At 41.4% G+C, this 20,231-nt stretch overlaps 1 protein-coding gene across 1 annotated transcript in view; it reads left to right on the top strand.

The window, feature by feature from the left end:
- Positions 1–20,231, top strand: part of TEX2 (testis expressed 2) — a 487,045-nt gene that overhangs the window by 374,376 nt on the left and 92,438 nt on the right. Inside the window, exon 9 of the mRNA XM_053708096.1 lies at positions 17,511–17,633. Coding sequence (XP_053564071.1) covers positions 17,511–17,633 — 123 coding nt within the window. The remainder of the gene's footprint in view (positions 1–17,510; positions 17,634–20,231) is intronic.

The raw sequence follows: 20,231 nt of genomic DNA on the forward strand, positions 1-20,231 counted from the left end.
ATCTTAACCACTTTCATCCAGTAGGTGGCGCAGCATATTGTGTAATGGTGGGCAGACCTGCTTGTGCCTCTCCATTGCACAACATGTAGCTGTGAAAAAAAAAAATGCTGGGGGAAAAAAAATGTGCAATTTTTTTTTAAAGCCAATAAAAAAAAATATATTTTTGCCCATATGAGAGGTGAAGCACTGCCTCACCTGCCTCTAGTGACTGCACATCACTCACACACACACCTATACACACACACATATATATACAGTGGATATAAAAAGTCTACACACCCCTGTTAAAATGTCAGGTTTCTGTGATGTAAAAAAATGAAACAAAGATAAATCATTTCAGAACTTTTTCCACCTTTAATGTGACCTATAAACTGTACAACTCAATTGAAAAACAAACTGAAATCTTTTAGGTAAAGGGAAATAAAAATAAAAAACTAAAATAATATGGTTGCATAAGTGTGAACACCCTTAAACTAATACTTTATTGAAGCACCTTTTGATTTTATTACAGCACTCAGTCTTTTTGAGTATGAGTTTTTCATCATGGCACATCTTGACTTGGCAAGATTTGCCCACTCTTCTTTGCAAAAACACTCTAAATCTGTCAGAATGCGAGGGCATCTCCTGTGCACAACCCTCTTCAGATCACCCCACAGATTTTGAATTGGATTCAGGTCTGGGCTCTGGCTGGGCCATCCTAAAACTTTAATTTTCTTCTGGTGAAGCCATTCCTTTGTTGATTTGGATGTATGCTTTGGGTCGTTGTCATGCTGAAAGATGAAGTTCCTCTTCATGTTCAGCTTTCTAGCAGAAGCCTGAAGGTTTTGTGCCAATATTGTCTGGTATTTGGAACAGTTCATTATCCCCTCTACCTTGAATAAGGCACCAGTTCCAGCTGAAGAAAAACAGCCCCAAAGCATGATGCTGACACCACCATGCTTCACTGTGGGCATGGTGTTCTTTTGGTGATATGCAGTGTTTTTGCGCCAAACATATCTTTTGGAATTATGGCCAAAAAGTTCAACTTTGGTTTCATCAGACCAGAACACCTTTTGCAACATGCTTTTGAGAAACTTCAGATGTGTTTTTGCAAAATTTAGCCGGGCTTGGATGTTTTTTTTTGTAAGAAAAGGCTTCCGTCTTGCCACTCTACCCCATAGCCCAGACATATGAAGAATATGGGCAATTGTTGTCACATGTACCACACAGCCAGTACTTGCCAGATATTCCTGCAGCTCCTTTAATGTTGGTGTAGGCCTCTTGGCAGCCTCCCAGACCAGTTTTCTTCTCGTCTTTTCATCAATTTTAGAGGGACATCCAGTTCTTGGTAATGTCACTGTTGCACCATATTTTCTTCACTTGCTGATGACTGTCTTCACTGTGTTCCATGGTATATCTAATGCCTTGGAAATTCTTTTGTACCCTTCTCCTGACTGATACCTTTTAACAATGAGATCCCTCTGATGCTTTAGAAGCTCTCTGCGGACAATGGCTTTTGCTGTAGGATGGGACTAACAAAATGTCAGGAAAGACCTACTAGAACAGCTGAACTTTATTTGGGGTTAATCAGAGGCATTTTACATGATGACAGGTGTGTACTGACTCCTATTTAACATGATTTTGAATGTGATTGCTTAATTCTGAACACAGCTACATCCCCAGTTATAAAAGGGTGTTCACACTTATGCAACCATATTATTTTAGTTTTTTATTTTTACTTCTCTTTACCTAAAAGATTTCAGTTTGTTTTTCAATTGAGTTGTACAGTTTATAGGTCACATTAAAGGTGGAAAAAGTTCTGATATGATTTATCTTTGTCTCATTTTTTACATCACAGAAACCTGACATTTTAACAGGGGTGTGTAGACTTTTTATATCCACTGTATATATATATATATATATATATATATATATATATATATACACATACAGTATATACACCCCTAAATAAACTACTTAATCGTTTTTTTATGCCTACAAAAAAAAAATCAGATTGTGTTGTGTATTAAATTAAACCACTATAACACCCTTTAATGGCAGACAAAAAAAGGAAAAATATTATATTTTATTGAGGGTGTGTGAAGCCACTCCCAAACCACGCCCATTTAAAAAATGTCCAGGAATCGGCTGGGCATAAGGTGGCAACCCTAGCTAGAAATCTGATTTAACTGAGCTGAGATAGTTTGTGTTTCAGCACACCCTTTATTCTACAGCCCTTTTGCCTCAAGATCAGCTCTATAGAAGATAAACAGTAGATTCAGAGCATACAGCTTTATCATGCTGCCTGAAGCGCAGAGCCATGTCTGCAAGTTACACAGTGTATATGCAGTATGTAATGAATTCTTGGATATCGGCTGCAGCTCCAGATCGGTCTCATCTCGCATCTTTAGTGCTTCTCGCCTGTTTTTTGGTTTGCGTGGTGAGGTTTAGTTACATTGTTTCCTAGAAATGGCCTCACTTAGGGAAGAGAATTAGGGCCTGTGAGGCTGAATGTATAATTTAAAAAATTATTTGAATACTTACTAGGGTAGTCTCCTCTGACATGCAATTGCGCACATAACTTTAAATTCAACAGGGCATGTCAAATTTAAAGGGACACACATATTTTCTGTGCATCCAAATAAAAAAAGTGCATCATTGAAACATGTAGGCATTTTGCCTTAAAGGGACCCTGAACCATAAATTCACCCACCAATAAACAAGTGCTGTCCAGAGGACTGAACCAAAACAAGAGCTTAGATGCCTTCTTTTTTTCAAATAAAGATAGCAAGAGAACAAAGAAAAAATTATAATAGGAGTAAATTAAAAAGTTGCTTAAAATTGCATGCTCTATTTGAATCATGAAAGAAAAAAAATTGGATTCAGTGTCCCTTTAACAAAATTATAAAAAAATCTGTAGCAATATGAATTTAAACTAATATACCAGTATCATTATATTCCTATAGAGCAGACTGGTTTATAGATACTTCCTACTGATGCTCAGGGGGGATTATTTAGAACTTCCCATTAATAAATGAGCATTAAAGGGAAATGATATATTAAAAGCAAAGATTAGGCAGAGAGCAATATGCTAATGTATTTATTTTTTTAATTACAGAAAAAGGGGGCAAAATAATGAAATTATTTAACAGGAAATCTATGAGGAGAAGTATTAAGCGCCAAATGTTGCACATAAGCTTCCTACTATATAGGATCTCTTAACCTAGTCCCAAATGAATTTATGCTGTGTATAGGAATAAGGAAGCGCAGCACTATATTCCATATTGGCGCAAATTGGTTTAATTGTTTTATTTTAATCAATTTCTGTATATTGTCAGTATTACATTATTGTATATATTAAATTAGTTTTTAATCACTATATATTTGTATACAGGACCACACTTTAGCTTTTAGCGCTTCCTTATTCCTTTATACTGCAGAGATTTAACAGAAAATGCCCATTAGCCATTGAGCCTTATACAGATTTATTAGATTCAATTTAAAAAGCTTTAAATTCATCTCTTTTATTGCAAAACAAACAAACATGTCTATATGTTGCACTTTCATATGTATGACAGTTTTGGTACAGTGTCCCCTTCAGGAATTTAGACCATCAAATGGTATTTAAAGTGATTCTTATGGGAAAAGGAGCTCATGCAACACATGATGAAGGATAATAATAAGAAACATCTGGGATAATTGCTGTGATGGATAATTACGCTAAAGCAGAGCAGTAGTTACCTGACAAATCTGTTAAACATCAATTATTAAACAATCACTGCATATTAAACACGCATTCACTGCTTAGAATTCTGTTCATCTAGGAGAAGGAATTACAGAACTGACCTGAATAGGACAAGCAAAATGCTTTAATCTTTCAGAAATATCAACTTTGTAATGATAGCCTCAACCCCTTAACTGCCAAAGAGGGGCTGCAGCACACCGCACAGTGCATTGCCGTCAGACCTGGCAGCCAAAGGGTTACATTTCAGCTGGCACTATTAATATCTCCTTCAAATCAGAGTTATTCTAATGAATGTCTGAGCCCCGAGAAGAAAATGCGTCTTTATTAATTATTCATTTGTATGAAGGCAGCACATATTTTCACATAGAATTGGAGCCATCATTCAGATATTATAACGGACTATATATATATATATATATATATATATATATATATATATGTGTGTGTGTGTGTGTATATATGTGTGTGTGTGTATATATATATATATATATATATTTGTTTTAAATCACTAGTCCGATCAATTTAAATACCGTTTTTCATTTTTAGAATAATAACTTTTCATATTATTTTCTTCTTAAATGGAAAGAGTCCAAAGCTGCATTCATTGCTTTTGGGAAATAAGAACCTGGCCACCAGGAGGAGGCAAAAACACCCCAGCCAAAGGCTTAAATACTCCTCCCACTCCCCTCATCCCCCAGTCATTTTTTGCCTTTCGTCCCAGGAGGATAGCAGAGAAGTGTCAGAATTTTTAATTTCTCCAACATAGGTGTGTCCGGTCCACGGCGTCATCCTTACTTGTGGGATATTCTCTTCCCCAACAGGAAATGGCAAAGAGCCCAGCAAAGCCGGTCACATGATCCCCCCCAGGCTCCGCCTACCCCAGTCATTCTCTTTGCCGTTGTACAGGCAACATCTCCACGGAGATGGCTTAGAGTTTTTTAGTGTTTAACTGTAGTTTTTTATTATTCAATCAAGAGTTTGTTATTTTGAAATAGTGCTGGTATGTACTATTTACTCAGAAACAGAAAAGAGATGAAGATTTCTGTTTGTATGAGGAAAATGATTTTAGCAACCGTAACTAAAATCCATGGCTGTTCCACACAGGACTGTTGAGAGCAATTAACTTCAGTTGGGGGAACAGTGTGCAGTCTCTTGCTGCTTGAGGTATGACACATTCTAACAAGACGATGTAATGCTGGAAGCTGTCATTTTCCCTATGGGATCCGGTAAGCCATATTTATTACGATCGTAAATAAGGGCTTTACAAGGGCTTATTTAGACTGTAGACTTTTCTGGGCTAAATCGATTCATTATTAGCACATATTTAGCCTTGAGGAATCATTTTATCTGGGTATTTTGATATAATAATATCGGCAGGCACTGTATTAGACACCTTATTTCTTAGGGGCTTTCCCAAAGCATAAGCAGAGTCTCATTTTCGCGCCGGTGTGGCGCACTTGTTTTTGAGAGGCATGGCATGCAGTCGCATGTGAGAGGAGCTCTGATACTTAGAAAAGACTTTCTGAAGGCGTCATTTGGTATCGTATTCCCCTTTGGGTTTGGTTGGGTCTCAGCAAAGCAGATACCAGGGACTGTAAAGGGGTTAAAGCTTAAAACGGCTCCGGTTCCGTTATTTTAAGGGTTAAAGCTTCCAAATTTGGTGTGCAATATTTTTAAGGCTTTAAGACACTGTGGTGAAAATTTGGTGATTTTTGAACAATTCCTTCATGTTTTTTCGCAATTGCAGTAACAAAGTGTGTTCAGTTTAAAATTTAAAGTGACAGTAACGGTTTTATTTTAAAACGTTTTTTGTACTTTCTTATCAAGTTTATGCCTGTTTAACATGTCTGAACTACCAGATAGACTGTGTTCTGAATGTGGGGAAGCCAGAATTCCTATTCATTTAAATAAATGTGATTTATGTGATAATGACAATGATGCCCAAGATGATTCCTCAAGTGAGGGGAGTAAGCATGGTACTGCATCATTCCCTCCTTCGTCTACACGAGTCTTGCCCACTCAGGAGGCCCCTAGTACATCTAGCGCGCCAATACTCCTTACTATGCAACAATTAACGGCTGTAATGGATAATTCTGTCAAAAACATTTTAGCCAAAATGAACCCTTGTCAGCGTAAGCGTGGCTGCTCTGTTTTAGTTACTGAAGAGCATGACGACGCTGATATTAATATCTCTGAAGGGCCCCTAATCCAATCTGAGGGGGCCAGGGAGGTTTTGTCTGAGGGAGAAATTACTGATTCAGGGAACATTTCTCATCAGGCTGAATCTGATGTGATTACATTTAAATTTAAGTTGGAACATCTCCGCATTTTGCTTAAGGAGGTATTATCCACTCTGGATGATTGTGAAAAGTTGGTCATTCCAGAGAAACTATGTAAAATGGACAAGTTCCTAGAGGTGCCGGGGCTCCCAGAAGCTTTTCCTATACCCAAGCGGGTGGCGGACATTGTTAATAAAGAATGGGAAAGGCCCGGTATTCCTTTCGTCCCTCCCCCCATATTTAAAAAATTGTTTCCTATGGTCGACCCCAGAAAGGACTTATGGCAGTCAGTCCCCAAGGTCGAGGGAGCGGTTTCTACTTTAAACAAACGCACCACTATACCCATAGAGGATAGTTGTGCTTTCAAAGATCCTATGGATAAAAAATTAGAAGGTTTGCTTAAAAAGATGTTTGTTCAGCAGGGTTACCTTCTACAACCCATTTCATGCATTGTCCCTGTCACTACAGCTGCATATTTCTGGTTTGATGAACTGATTAAGGTGCTCGATAGTGATTCTCCTCCTTATGAGGAGATTATGGACAGAATCAATGCTCTCAAATTGGCTAATTCTTTCACTCTAGACGCCACTTTGCAAGTGGCTAGGTTAGCGGCTAAGAATTCTGGGTTTGCTATTGTGGCGCGCAGAGCGCTTTGGTTGAAATCTTGGTCGGCTGATGCGTCTTCCAAGAACAAGTTACTAAACATTCCTTTCAAGGGGAAAACGCTGTTTGGCCCTGACTTGAAAGAGATTATCTCTGATATCACTGGGGGTAAGGGCCACGCCCTTCCTCAGGATAGGCCTTTCAAGGCAAAAAATAGACCTAATTTTCGTCCCTTTCGTAAAAACGGACCAGCCCAAAGTGCTACGTCCTCTAAGCAAGAGGGTAATACTTCTCAAGCCAAGCCAGCTTGGAGACCAATGCAAGGCTGGAACAAGGGAAAGCAGGCCAAGAAACCTGTCACTGCTACCAAGACAGCATGAAATATTGGCCCCCGATCCGGGACCGGATCTGGTGGGGGGCAGACTCTCTCTCTTCGCTCAGGCTTGGGCAAGAGATGTTCTGGATCCTTGGGCGCTAGAAATAGTCTCCCAGGGTTATCTTCTGGAATTCAAGGGACTTCCCCCAAGGGGGAGGTTCCACAGGTCTCAGTTGTCTTCAGACCACATAAAAAGACAGGCGTTCTTACATTGTGTAGAAGACCTGTTAAAAATGGGAGTGATTCATCCTGTTCCATTAAGAGAACAAGGGATGGGGTTCTACTCCAATCTGTTCATAGTTCCCAAAAAAGAGGGAACGTTCAGACCAATCTTAGATCTCAAGATCTTAAACAAATTTCTCAAGGTCCCATCGTTCAAGATGGAAACCATTCGAACTATCCTTCCTTCCATCCAGGAAGGTCAATTCATGACCACGGTGGATTTAAAGGATGCGTATCTACATATTCCTATCCACAAGGAACATCATCGGTTCCTAAGGTTTGCATTCCTGGACAAACATTACCAGTTTGTGGCGCTTCCTTTCGGATTAGCCACTGCTCCAAGGATTTTCACAAAGGTACTAGGGTCCCTTCTAGCGGTACTAAGACCAAGGGGCATTGCAGTAGTACCTTACCTGGACGACATTCTGATTCAAGCGTCGTCCCTCCCTCGAGCAAAGGCTCACACGGACATCGTCCTGGCCTTTCTCAGATCTCACGGCTGGAAAGTGAACGTGGAAAAGAGTTCTCTATCCCCGTCAACAAGGGTTCCCTTCTTGGGAACAATTATAGACTCCTCAGAAATGAGGATTTTTCTAACAGAGGCCAGAAAGACAAAACTTCTGGACTCTTGTCGGATACTTCATTCCGTTCCTCTTCCTTCCGTAGCTCAGTGCATGGAAGTGATCGGGTTGATGGTAGCGGCAATGGACATAGTTCCTTTTGCGCGCATTCATCTAAGACCATTACAACTGTGCATGCTCAGTCAGTGGAATGGGGACTATACAGACTTGTCTCCAAAGATACAAGTAAATCAGAGGACCAGAGACTCACTCCGTTGGTGGCTGTCCCTGGACAACCTGTCACGAGGGATGACATTCCGCAGACCAGAGTGGGTCATTGTCACGACCGACGCCAGTCTGATGGGCTGGGGCGCGGTCTGGGGATCCCTGAAAGCTCAGGGTCTTTGGTCTCGGGAAGAATCTCTTCTACCGATAAATATTCTGGAACTGAGAGCGATATTCAATGCTCTCAAGGCTTGGCCTCAGCTAGCGAGGACCAAGTTCATACGGTTTCAATCAGACAACATGACGACTGTTGCGTACATCAACCATCAGGGGGGAACAAGGAGTTCCCTAGCGATGGAAGAAGTGACCAAGATTATTCTATGGGCGGAGTCTCACTCCTGCCACCTGTCTGCTATCCACATCCCGGGAGTGGAAAATTGGGAAGCGGATTTTCTGAGTCGTCAGACATTGCATCCGGGGGAGTGGGAACTCCATCCGGAAATCTTTGCCCAAGTCACTCAACTATGGGGCATTCCAGACATGGATCTGATGGCCTCTCGTCAGAACTTCAAAGTTCCTTGCTACGGGTCCAGATCCAGGGATCCCAAGGCGGCTCTAGTGGATGCACTAGTAGCACCTTGGACCTTCAAACTAGCTTATGTGTTCCCGCCGTTTCCTCTCATCCCCAGGCTGGTAGCCAGGATCAATCAGGAGAGGGCGTCGGTGATCTTGATAGCTCCTGCGTGGCCACGCAGGACTTGGTATGCAGATCTGGTGAATATGTCATCGGCTCCACCTTGGAAGCTACCTTTGAGACGAGACCTTCTTGTTCAGGGTCCGTTCGAACATCCGAATCTGGTTTCACTCCAGCTGACTGCTTGGAGATTGAACGCTTGATTTTATCGAAGCGAGGTTTCTCAGATTCTGTTATCGATACTCTTGTTCAGGCCAGAAAGCCTGTAACTAGAAAGATTTACCACAAAATTTGGAAAAAATATATCTGTTGGTGTGAATCTAAAGGATTCCCTTGGGACAAGGTTAAGATTCCTAGGATTCTATCCTTCCTTCAAGAAGGATTGGAAAAAGGATTATCGGCAAGTTCCCTGAAGGGACAGATTTCTGCCTTGTCGGTGTTACTTCACAAAAAACTGGCAGCTGTGCCAGATGTTCAAGCCTTTGTTCAGGCTCTGGTTAGAATCAAGCCTGTTTACAAACCTTTGACTCCTCCTTGGAGTCTCAATTTAGTTCTTTCAGTTCTTCAGGGGGTTCCGTTTGAACCCTTACATTCCGTTGATATTAAGTTATTATCTTGGAAAGTTTTGTTTTTAGTTGCAATTTCTTCTGCTAGAAGAGTTTCAGAATTATCTGCTCTGCAGTGTTCTCCTCCTTATCTGGTGTTCCATGCAGATAAGGTGGTTTTACGTACTAAACCTGGTTTTCTTCCAAAAGTTGTTTCTAACAAAAACATTAACCAGGAGATTATCGTACCTTCTCTGTGTCCGAAACCAGTTTCAAAGAAGGAACGCTTGTTGCACAATTTGGATGTTGTTCGCGCTCTAAAATTCTATTTAGATGCTACAAAGGATTTTAGACAAACATCTTCCTTGTTTGTTGTTTATTCAGGTAAAAGGAGAGGTCAAAAAGCAACTTCTACCTCTCTCTCTTTTTGGATTAAAAGCATCATCAGATTGGCTTACGAGACTGCCGGACGGCAGCCTCCCGAAAGAATCACAGCTCATTCCACTAGGGCTGTGGCTTCCACATGGGCCTTCAAGAACGAGGCTTCTGTTGATCAGATATGTAGGGCAGCGACTTGGTCTTCACTGCACACTTTTACCAAATTTTACAAGTTTGATACTTTTGCTTCTTCTGAGGCTATTTTTGGGAGAAAGGTTTTGCAAGCCGTGGTGCCTTCCATTTAGGTGACCTGATTTGCTCCCTCCCTTCATCCGTGTCCTAAAGCTTTGGTATTGGTTCCCACAAGTAAGGATGACGCCGTGGACCGGACACACCTATGTTGGAGAAAACAGAATTTATGTTTACCTGATAAATTTCTTTCTCCAACGGTGTGTCCGGTCCACGGCCCGCCCTGGTTTTTTAATCAGGTCTGATAATTTATTTTCTTTAACTACAGTCACCACGGTACCATATGGTTTCTCCTATGCTATTATTCCTCCTTAACGTCGGTCGAATGACTGGGGTAGGCGGAGCCTGGGGGGGATCATGTGACCGGCTTTGCTGGGCTCTTTGCCATTTCCTGTTGGGGAAGAGAATATCCCACAAGTAAGGATGACGCCGTGGACCGGACACACCGTTGGAGAAAGAAATTTATCAGGTAAACATAAATTCTGTTTTTTGTTTTTGTCTCTTATAGAGGGTAGTACTCTTCGGCATGGGACAGGAGATTTAAGTAGTCCTGTCAGTCTCTCAGTGAGGGCTTGGATGAAAGTTAGGGTCCGGAGATGCAGGGAGTTTCTTTCTGCGAAACCATCCCGACTCATATTAACAGCTCCTCAAGCAATCCGCTTCGCTGCTGGCTTTCTTCTCTCAAGTCCATGGCGGAGGCGATGCTACTATCCGTCACACTTGAAGGGCCATGTTCCTGTTCCACGGCGTAGATTCTGGTAAGATTGTTTCATTTTACTTTATTCGCAATGTACTATAATGTGAATGTTTCCCGAGAGGCTACCACCTTGCGGATCTAAAAGATAAACATAAGGGTCTCAGTGAGTCTCTTTTAGTATCTTGGAATCGAGGGTTAATATCTCCTTAGGGTGTTTATTGAATAAGGGGGTTTTTACAATCATGTTTGTTATGTGATTCAACCTGCTTATGTGCAATGTTTACTGGGCTCGTGGTTGGAACATTGAGGCCTTTGGAAGTGACGCAGCCTTTTGGCTGGGCGCGCTTGTTTGGACTGTACAGTTTACCTTGTGTTCGGGCGTGGCTATGTTCCGTTGTTCCATTTCTGTATTCCCGATCGCGTGGCGAAGGAAATTTCCTAGTCCTCAGGGGTCTGGTCATAGGAGGTGGTATCAGGTGCCGTTTTAGTTTTTCACTACTTTAGTCCATATTTAAATATTCTCTATCCAGTTATGGATAATTCTGATGCTGAGACTGTTAATTTCAGATTCATTTACAGAGGATTCTGATGCTGAGACTATTTTGATTTCAGATTCTGCGTCTGGTGATGAATCCGGAGTAGCCTCGTTGATGCCTGTCAACCAGTTTTGTTCCGTATGCCATTTTAGAGCGCTTGGTTCCTCGGGCTCGAGGAATCAAGGGACTGCTGAGCCATCCACCTCTGGGGGTCCTGTCCTCTGAGAGGCAAGTTCCCTACCAAATCATATTTCTGCACATGCGGGTAACCCAGTTTATGGTGGGGTGGCGTGTTTCCCCTGGAGGATGCAGCATATTTTCGCTTCCACATAATGTTGGCGATTGTTCGTCTGCAGAGTCCAGATGTTTATTTTAGAAATGTGCTTGTGCCCTATTGTCCCGGGCCTTCCACCTTTGGGAGGTCCTCTACAGTTCCCTGCGGGGGTATCTGTCCCTGAGTGTTGTGCCTTCCGTTACAGGATTCTGCGCCTTCACGTGTTGCTCAGACATGTTTTTCAGTTATTGAATGACCCTATCGTTACCAGATACGGGGATTTTCAGTCTGATAATTCAAATGGTGCACCTCATTAGACAGGTGGGGATGAAGTAATCTCGTGATCTTTTCCAGTTTTGTGTGATAGGGCTCCGTTTGGCTGGTCCTGCGGGTAGGCCTGTGTCTTTTTGGGAGTTAACCTCCGGGTTGCCTTATATTTTATTTATATCCGATGGGATGTCTTTTGATTGTTTTTGTTTCCTTCTGGAACCTTCTGGTATTGAAAAATTTTACTCTTGCCGGTTGGGACCCTAGGTACAGGCTGGTCCTGTCGGGTTCGTTCGGTTTTGCGGCTGTTCAGGCACGTGACGCTGTTCTGCTCGGCTGGTTCGGTAGAAGCACTGAGTGCTCAGGTTATCATTGTTTTTCATGTTCAACTAAGCATTTGAGAGAACCTGTGGGTCCGTGAGGTGGGAAGGATTGTTTCAGTCCTTATAGCCCTCAGTCATAGATGACCGGGCAGGGGAGTTTTCTGCTGCGTCACTCTATCTGACATCTGATTTCATCAGATCTTAGAGTTTCCTCCCCCATGTGGTGGAGGGTGGGTGGGCTTAATGCCCCTTACTGCTATTGAGCGGTTTGGCCTTCATTTTTTAAGCCTCTGGATGTGTCCTTTTGGGCTTGATCCAACAGCTTGTACAGGATAGCTGTCTAGCATGCGGAAGGTTTGCAGTTTGAAACCTGTTGCAGCTCTTAACACCTTGTAGATGTACACTTAGCTGTTTCTATTGTATCTAGATGCAGCTCTTACTCTTGACTGCATTATAAAGAGGCCTTTGGGTCTTCTTCCGTTGTCTCCGAGTGAGTGGATCTCCTTTTAGGAATCTGTGTTTTCGGGTGATGGTTGTTCCCTGTGGGGACTTTTGTTTAGCTTGGAGTTTTTCCGGAGCTGGGTAGGCTTAGTGCCTTCTCTTCCTTGTGTCCTCTGCTTGTGTGGAGGGGTTAGGGAAACTAGTCCTGCTAGTAGGATTTTTTTGGACCTCGACTTATCCCTTGGTTGTCCTGAGGCTCTGAGAAGTATCTTACGACTTCTAGCGTTGTTTTTTGGAGCGCTAGACTTTAGCTAGGGGTGGTTCCTTCCTTTGGTCTGAGCTTTTTGGGTTCTTCTCACTATCCGGATTCTCTGGATATGCATCCATACCCTTGTGTCTGGCTTTTTGGCCGGTTGGGGTGTTTAGTCCTAGGGTAAGGTTTGCCTGAACTATTAGGTGCCTGGACCTGTTTTTCGTCCTGAGACTTCAGATTGCTGATGCTTTGCTTGGCTTTTTTACTGACCCTGTCTTGGGTGGTTTTGGAATCTTGGCTCCATCTACCTCACCCGGTCATGGTTGGCCAGGTTTTACTTTTTGCCACAGAGTGGCCCATGTCATCTGGTGGTTAGCCGTGTGTCTTGAGCCTCAAGGGTGGTTGGTTCGTACCCAGCTGCTGGCGCTGGATGTCCAATTTCTGTTGCGCCTTAGGGTTGCATTCCCCTGGTCAGCTTGCCAGTGTTCCCGTGGTTTCCCTGCTTTGCAGACGAATGGGTTGGCTGTGCCTCTGCTTGGCAAGCTACTTGTAGGTGGGTCCTTTTCTAGGACATCTGTGTTAGGAATTTCACTTCCCATTAGCCGGTGCCTTCGGGCCTTGAGGACAGTTGTTGCCCTTCCGGCATCATCCCTTTTCTTTGGGGGATTGTTCCTTTTCTTTGGGGGAGATAGAGTCCTTGCTTGGGGCTTCTCCTGGATGGGAGGCGTAAAGGTGGGATTGGTTCCCCCTGTGGTCTTGCTGGCTCCAAGCAGACTTGTTGGGCACTTATTTTTATAGATTATTTGGTCTTTGGCCTTGTTGTCTGTTTTAGAGTCGGGTTGTACTTGTGCTCTGTGGGGATGACTGTGCTATCCTTATGCTTGTTCCTGTACCTGTTTCAGGATTCTTTGTTTCCCCGTCTTGGATTTCGGAGGCTGGGTTGGTCCAACTGAGTGGGGGTCTGCAGGTTGGGATGGCCAAGCGGTCTAAGGAACTGCGTTTGCACAGTCTTCTCTGGATGTGTGAGCTTGTTGAGTCTATCCTGTTAGCTTAGTCTGCTAGGGTATAGATTTTCTTTTCAACTTGCTACATTGATTAGAAGAGGGTTTACTCTTCCTTCGGGTTCTGAGAGTATACTCTCCTTCTCGGGGGACCTCGATTGAGGTTTTTGTGTTCCTCTTTTCAGGGACCTGTGTGTAGGTCCGGCGACTTAGGTTGCCTGGAACGTGCCCTCTGTATGAAGGTTGCTTTTGCGGTCTGTTTCTTGCTTGACTGCTTCTTCTTCCTCGCACGTACCCTCTATGTCGTCCTGTTGTGGACTTTGTGTTCTCAAACTTGTGGTTTTTCTCCTGGGTGTATTACTGTGATAATTTTGTCTCACCAAACTTCAGAGAAAATTTAATAAAAAATAAAATAAATGGAATGTTGCTCTATTCTTGTAAACAGCTAATAAACATAACTTGTTCTACTAGCATGTTCAAGGTGAGCATTTACTTTTAGTAATTGAAATGAAAAGTATGGATTAAACCTCTATGAATGATAATAATAAATCTTATGAGAGATACTTATTAAGTCTCTTTTATATAAGCAATGATTCATTAATATTGTCAAAAAAGAAAAATTGAGAAAAAATCCTTTATATTCAGGATAAGAAACGAAGTGATAGAGTTCAACTCTAGATAAAGTAATGGTAATATATCTTTCCTTAAGTTTCACGCACTCACACAAACACTCTAAAATATATATACAAAGTTCCAGCACACACGCAATATTGACCAGCAAGGAGGAGGTTAATTCAGTGTAATACACCTCAGGTAAGTAAAAACACTTAGCGTTATTTTTGGGAACCTTATGATTTGTATACAATACGATACCCAAACCAGCGTGGTGACAAGACCAGATTTTCCCAGGAGCGATGGTGTAGCGTGGAGAGCGGTAATAACAGCAGAGTAAGTGCTAAACCGGAGATTAGTAGAGAGCGGCGTTCCGGTAGCAGCTTGTGTGAGTGCGGCTTCAGCCGCGTGTGATAGAGTTCCGGTAGCGTAGGGATACGATTAGAAGTATCAGTCCAAAAGAATCAGGAAAGAAGTGCAGCAAACTTTGAGATACAAACAGCCTTCAAAAAATAAAATACTTATGACCTGAAAGGGAAAAGTAAACTGCTTGGAAAGAGCAGAAGCACAGGATGAGAGAATCCACTTTAATTTTCAGGCACTGAGTAATGGAAAAGCACTTCCTTAAATAGGAGGAAGTGCTGATAGTCAGAAAGTCTTAAAGGGATATCACAATTACACACTTTTTCATGGTCGAATACCTTGGTATTCTATGGCCAGACACTGGGAGGACTTTGCCTCTTCCGTTGCATTGCTTTTTCGCAGGATATTGGGGAGACGTCTGTTCTGTCTCTGTGCCCGGTCTTATCCCGGATTTTGCTTGGTATAGGCGTGGCCTCCTTTCCCTGTTTGGGCCCCTTTGGGTCTCTGTGAGCTGGGCTCACTTGTGGAGGTGTTCCTTTTTGTATTAAGGGACCTTTCGGTTTCCTTGGTTCTCCTTTGCGTTGTCCCCTTGGGGGTTTCGGCTTGTGTCTCCTTCATTTGTGGAGATGAGCAGTGGGGGACCGTTTGTTGGGCGACCGTCTCTCCTGGAGGACTGTTTGCTCAGTCGAGTCAGTTTGCGGTCTCTAGTTTGGCTTCTGGACTAACTGTGAGTTAGTGTCACTGGGGCTTTTCCTCTTAAAATTTTCTCAGCTTCGGATGAAGCAGGGTTTTTTTATTGGATAGAGGTTCAGGCCTGGTGCCCTCAGTATGGGCCGCCTATTGTACCCTCCCGTCTTGGCATTCAGTGTCCTCTATAGCTTGGGTATTATTTCCCCAAAAGTAATGAATTCAGCTGTGGACTCTTTCCATTTAAGAAGAAAAACATAATATATGCTTACCTGATAATTTCCTTTTCTTCTGATGGAAAGAGTCCACAGCTCCCCACCCGTAATTTTATGTGGGGCGTCCTTATATCTTCTGGCACCTTTCACTCTGATATTTCTTCTACTGTTCCTAGTTCCTCGGCAGAATGACTGGGGGATGAGGGGAGTGGGAGTATTTAAGCCTTTGGCTGGGTTATCTTTGCCTCCTCCTGGTGTCCAGGTTCTTATTTCCCAAAAGTAATGAATGCAGCTGTGGACTCTTTCCATCAGAAGAAAATGATATTATCAGGTAAGCATCATTTGTTTTTTCCAGTTATATCAGACCATTACTGATTTGGTTACATATCATTAGATATACATAGATAGATCATTGAAATTAATGAAATTATTGGGAGGTGAACTATCTCCAGGTTAATAGGTTAATCATTCATATTTGATCAAATTTTAAGCTGTACTTTGTTGGAAGGAGAAAAATAATGATTACCTTAATATTAACCATTTAAATAGTTTTATTTAAATAAAATTATAACATATTTCATTTTGAATGCTTGCCCCTTTTTCCTCACACTTAAGTCCTTTTGCAGATCTGTCCAGTGTTTGACATAGGTTTCAAATCCTAAAAACAATAGGGGTTATAAGTTCAATGGAAAATGATTTTATCTCTCATTAGGAATAATGTGACTGGATCAGGGCTTTAATATATTTAAAATTAATGTTTGATACAGTAAAATTGAGTCATTTTTCTATCTGCCTTATTAAATATAAACAATGTTACATCTCCGCTCCTGGGCTCTGTGTATGGGAAGCAAATCTACATACAGTATTATGTTAAATGTCACGTCTCCTACAATTAGGCTCATCAGTTCATATATTACTTTACTTTATAATTGCTCTGATGCACCCTCACCATAGCAACCAGAAAGGCATCTCACTTCCTGTCACTGTGCGATTGGTTGATGCGACCATTGCAGTTAGCTATAGTGATTGCTCTTATGAGGATACACCAGAGGTCCCAGCATTCTTGTGTTTACATAAAAAGTGAAGCATTACTCTCATATTAAAGGTACAGTCTAGTCAAAATTAAACTTTCATGATTCAGATAGAGCATGCAATTTTAAGCAACTTTCCAATTTACTCCTATTATCAATTTTTCTTCATTCTCTTGGTATCTTTATATGAATGTAAGCTTAGGAGCCGGCCCAATTTTGGTTCAGCACCTGAGTAGCGCATGCTGTTTGGCGGCTACATTTAGACACCAATCACCAATCATCCTATGCTTACATTCCTCCTTTTTTAAATGAAGATACCAAGATAATGAAGAAAAAATGATAATAGGAGTGAATTAGAAAGTTGCTTAAAAGTGTATGTTCTGTCATTAAAGTTTAATTTTGACTAGACTATTCCTTTAAAGGGACAGTCTCCAATAGAATTGTTATTGTTTTAAAATATAGATAATCCCTTTATTACCCATTCCCCAGTTTTGCATAACCAACACAGTTATAGTAATATACTTTTTATCACTGTGATTACCTTGTATCTAAGAACCTTCTTCCAGCCCCCAATCACATGACTGTGACTGTTTATTATCTATTGACTTGCATTTAGTATTGTCTTGTGCTAACTTTTAAATAACTCCCTGTGCATTAACACAGTGTTATCTATATGAACCACATGAACTTAACAGTCTTTTGTTGTGAAAGGTAATTTAAAAAATATTTGATAAGAGGCAGACCTCAAGGGCTTATGAGCCTACCTAGGTTTTGTTTCAAATGAGAATTACCAAGAGAACAAAGCAAATTTGATTATAAAAGTACATTGGAACATTGATTAAAATTACAAGTCCTATCTGAATAATGAAAGTTTTAATTTTGACTAGACTGTCCCTCTAATCGTTATATTGCAATGCAAAGCTAATTATGAGTTGTCTTATTATTTCTCCAACAGTGCTAGGCCAAGAGCGTACTATCTTGCAGACAGCGACGAGGAATCCTCCAGCGCCGGGTCATCGGATGAAGATGATGCTCCAGACTTAACAGGAGACAAACAGCTTACACCTGGGGCAGAGGGGTAAGATAACTAAACAAACTGATATTGTATACTACTCTCTCCCTCTGCCAACTGCAGAATGGATAATATTATCTGACACTATCACCTGAAGCTTAGGATAGGCAGTGATGCATGGCCGATTTATGGCAGATTTAGAGCATAGCCTTGTTTTCATGACTTGAAATGTGTGGCTTTCTGGCAAGGAAATTAACTCTATCTAATATTGTTAGTATGTTTTAAACAGAGTATGAATTTTTAAAAACGTTCTAGTTTACTTTAGTTATCAAATTTTGTTTTGTTCTCTTAAAGGGACACTGAACCCAAATTTTTTCTTTTGTGGTTCAGATAGAGCATGCGATTTTAAGAAACTTTCTAATTTACTCCTAATAGCAAATGTTCTTCATTCTCTTGGTATCTTTATTTGAAAAACAAGAATGTAAGTTTAGATGCCGGTCCATTTTTGGTTAACAACCTGGGTTGTTCTTGCTGATTGGTGGATAAATTTATCGACCAATAAACAAGTGCTGGACTTTATTTTTCAAATAAAGATAGCAAGAAAACGAAGAAAAATTGTTAATAGGAGTAAATTAGAAAGTTGCTTAAAATTGCCTGCTCTATCTGAATCACGAAAGAAAAAATTTGGGTTCAGGGACTCCTGGGAATTACTCTTCTCTACCACTAAGAGGCAAAGGTTCCCAATCCCAAAGAGTTCTACAAAAGCCATCCCACTTTACTGGTTAATCAGTCTTGTCTTTACCTTGCTGGAGGATGGTGATGAAGATGTGCATGTTATTCTTCAGTGTGAGGGTTACTCAGACTGAGTTGTGGCCCATTTCCCCTCAGGGTGCCCTGTTTCATGGAGGGATGTATTGGTAGTATGGGTAGTGACATATTTTTTCACCTCATGGGTTTTGTCACAAGCCTACCACAGGTGTCGCGGGTACCTGTCCTTTTTCCTCTTCCTGTTGGGTCATCGATATCCTCTGCTATGTCTCAGCATTGGTTTGGCTTTTTTATGTTTTTTTTTCTTCAAGTAGATGAGTGCATATAGGTCAACAGTTTTTATTATTATATATCGGCACTCAATTAAGCCAGATAGTATTATTTATATATATATTTATTTATTTAAAAAAACACTCCTTGGAATAGATTTTTTTTTTTTTTTTTAAAGTTGTTCCCCTTTAAAAAAAATAAAAAATGAAGACTTTTTTTTTTTTTTAGTGGAGCAGTTTTTTAAGATTGTGTATATCTTTTTCATGTGTCGGTTTTCGAGTCTGCTCATGCTGGGATAGTGCACTTAGGTATCTTAATGGGTTTTCACACGCAGGTCATATTTTGGTGCACTGTTTTCTTTCATGTAATTAGCAAGAGTCCATGAGCTAGTGACTTATGGGATATACATTCCTACCAGGAGGGGCAAAGTTTCCCAAACCTCAAAATGCCTATAAATACACCCCTCACCACACCCACAAATCAGTTTTACAAACTTTGCCTCCTATGGAGGTGGTGAAGTAAGTTTGTGCTAGATTCTACGTTGATATGCGCTCCGCAGCAGGTTGGAGCCCGGTTTTCCTCTCAGCGTGCAGTGAATGTCAGAGGGATGTGAGGAGAGTATTGCCTATCTGAATTCAATGATCTCCTTCTACGGGGTCTATTTCATAGGTTCTCTGTGTAACAGGTGTGTGACAGTTTATTAGTAACACTGCTTTCAACAAGTCTTTTGTGAGCATAATTCATGAATAGATTTTCCAATATATTAAAAGTATGGTTACCAAATAAAAACTTGAGTGAGTGTTTCATTTTTAAATATATGTAATAACTCATGGCTTAGGGTTTTACATATATTTTATTATGATTTTAATATACTAATCAGTTGTCATGAAAATATATAGAACTATTTACCCCTGGCAACATATGGTAGTTCAAATTTAGTCAGACATGACTTTAAAAATAACAAATACCTTCATTGCAATGAATAAACAAAATAAGCAGCTAAAGCTTAGAAAATATGAACTGGAAAAAATAAATACTCAGCTTACCGATATTTGAGTAACAAGCAGAGGAATATTGAAGAAAAAGCTCACAGTCAGAGAGGCACAGTCCTGCTTGGGAGAGAGAGCACTAAGCAGAGACGATGCAGCAGCTGCTGGAAGCAGGGTGTGTGAGACACAGCTGATGAGGCTTGTGGGAGAGAGAGCACAAGGCAGAGACGTTGCAGCAGAGGTTGAGAGCAGCGTGTGAGAGACACAGTGGATGTGGCTCGTGGGAGTGACGTCACCCGGTAGTCAGCTGGAACTGAAAGTCCACTACAGAGCAGGTGAGAGTAGCAGGGCTCCGGATCCAGGGAGAGAGAGAAGCAGGCAAATTTCCCCAGAATCCACAGGAGAGAAACTAGCTTCACAGGTGCAAAAGGGATTAGCTCACAGGAAGTTAATCCAGGCTGGATACATCAATACCAAGCATTGGTGTGATGTATCCAGTGTAATTTATATGCACCTGAGGTAACCGCCCCTTAAAGGGGTATAATGTTACAGGACCCCCCCCCCCCCTTAAGAGCAACCACTCCGTGGGTCAAGGTCTGGGACGATCCGGGAATCTTCTGTGGAAAAGAGAGACCAA

The sequence above is a fragment of the Bombina bombina genome, chromosome 1 (assembly GCF_027579735.1).
Source record: "Bombina bombina isolate aBomBom1 chromosome 1, aBomBom1.pri, whole genome shotgun sequence".
Classification (NCBI taxonomy): Eukaryota; Metazoa; Chordata; class Amphibia; order Anura; family Bombinatoridae; genus Bombina; species Bombina bombina.